This window comes from Coccidioides posadasii, chromosome 2 (genome assembly GCF_018416015.2).
Source record: "Coccidioides posadasii str. Silveira chromosome 2, complete sequence".
NCBI lineage: Eukaryota > Fungi > Ascomycota > Eurotiomycetes > Onygenales > Onygenaceae > Coccidioides > Coccidioides posadasii.
The window spans coordinates 7,683,119-7,684,753 of NC_089408.1; the positions used below are offsets into that span (position 1 = coordinate 7,683,119).

A 1,635-nucleotide genomic window follows, 5' to 3' on the forward strand; every position below is an offset into this window, starting at 1 on the left:
GCTCAGCTATAGTGCTTAGCACTAGTAATAATCTTGATAGTTATGCAGAGGCCCATTGCAAATCCAGTCTTATTAAAGTTATAGATATGTTTTATTAAAATTTCATGCTCAGTAATTATATCTTCCAGAGTCTTAAACCAATTCTGAATAATCTTCCTATTCTCACATTTTGCTTGCTTATACTTATAGTGTCTGGAATAGCAGTATTTGAGCTCTGTATGATATTTAATCAGATTTGACACCTATTTCTGGCTAACACAGGGGAGAGAATAGATAGAATCTTGCATTGTAAGAAGATGATAGACTATATCCTCAACAAATGCTGGTTGGGGGGGAATTCCTCATTTAGCTAGATCTAGAATCCATTGAACTAGCTAATTCTCTTCAGGCTCAGTTAATTTGATCAAATTTGCATGGAGACTGATTTGTGCATGTCTTTCTTTTGCTTGATGATATAAGATAGTATAAGGCATATTAAATAGCCATGCAGCTTCAGCAATTGAGCTAATTTCTTGCTTTTTAAGAGTAGAAATAGCAAGTTCAATCCTTCCCTCTATTTCTATAAAGGATCTTGCATTTTTATTGCGAATTAGTGGCATTCTGACACGTTGAAGTGGATGGTTGAGGAAGTTGAAAAAAATCTTTCGCTCGCTTGCGGATTTCGCTCGCTTGCGGATTACGTTAGTCAGGAATCTAGCCTAACGTACGAAGAACCCCCTTCAGTGCAGACAAATACTATATGCCTTGGTGGGGGCTATATATAACAGACTACTTATATGGATGTAGGCGTATCAATTATAGGGAACAATGTTTGCCAGCAGAAGAGCCGCCTACATAGTCCATGAAAGCGGGGTACGGCGCCTGACTGCAGCAACAGCAACAGCAGAGACTCCTACTGCTACTATGGTCTCCAAGTCCACAACAACCACCATGGACCCAATTGAGTACAAGCCTTTTTCAGATGCTCAGGAGTTCAGCAATCTGATGCGCAGTCTGTTCAAGCTGTACGCGTGGTATCGCGAGGCCATGTATCCCTTCTCCTTCTTGCAAAAGACAAAGGACCTGAAGGTTGTCTGCAAGGACGCTACATCTGAAAAGGTTGAGTTTGTAATACCTGCCGGCCTTGAAAATGCTCTCCAGAACTCTGAGATGATCAATTCCCCTGAATCCAACAGCACTGTCGTTAGTGCGCCTACGGATTGCAGTTGGGCTGGTTGGACATCCATAGCAATTGGTAGTTGACTTTTCTGATCTGCTTTGTGATTTTGTATGGTCCCAGTTTTTTGAAATTGAGTTTTTTGCTTGATTGTTTGGTTTTAATATTCTGTTGAATTAGAAATACTTTTTTCTTTTCTTTCTGAATTGGTGCCTTCTGGTGTCTTCTGTTATAGTAATGCTTCATTCTCTCTTTCAGGAATTCAATGTTCAGTTTCATCTGGTTCTGCAGTTCTTATAGTTATATTGCTGTAAGTTCTGCTTCTTGAGTCTTTTGTCATGTAATTCTTGATTGTTTCTGTATTTTCAGTTCTCTGCTATAGTTTATGTAGAATGATGTCATTTCTGTAATAGTGTTCTTTGCTCTGTTATATACCAATTGTGCCATGGATAGTAGCATAACCCAATTATTCTATTGAT

General features: G+C 39.0%; 1 protein-coding gene across 1 annotated transcript; it reads left to right on the forward strand.

Moving 5' to 3' along the window:
- Positions 1 to 807: 807 nt before the first annotated feature.
- Positions 808 to 1,242, forward strand: D8B26_004924 (uncharacterized protein; the record flags this gene model as incomplete). Its single annotated transcript, XM_066124647.1, has 1 exon — positions 808 to 1,242. One exon carries the CDS (start codon positions 808 to 810, stop codon positions 1,240 to 1,242), a length of 435 nt encoding a protein of 144 aa, XP_065980728.1.
- Between the last annotated feature and the right edge of the window lie 393 nt (positions 1,243 to 1,635).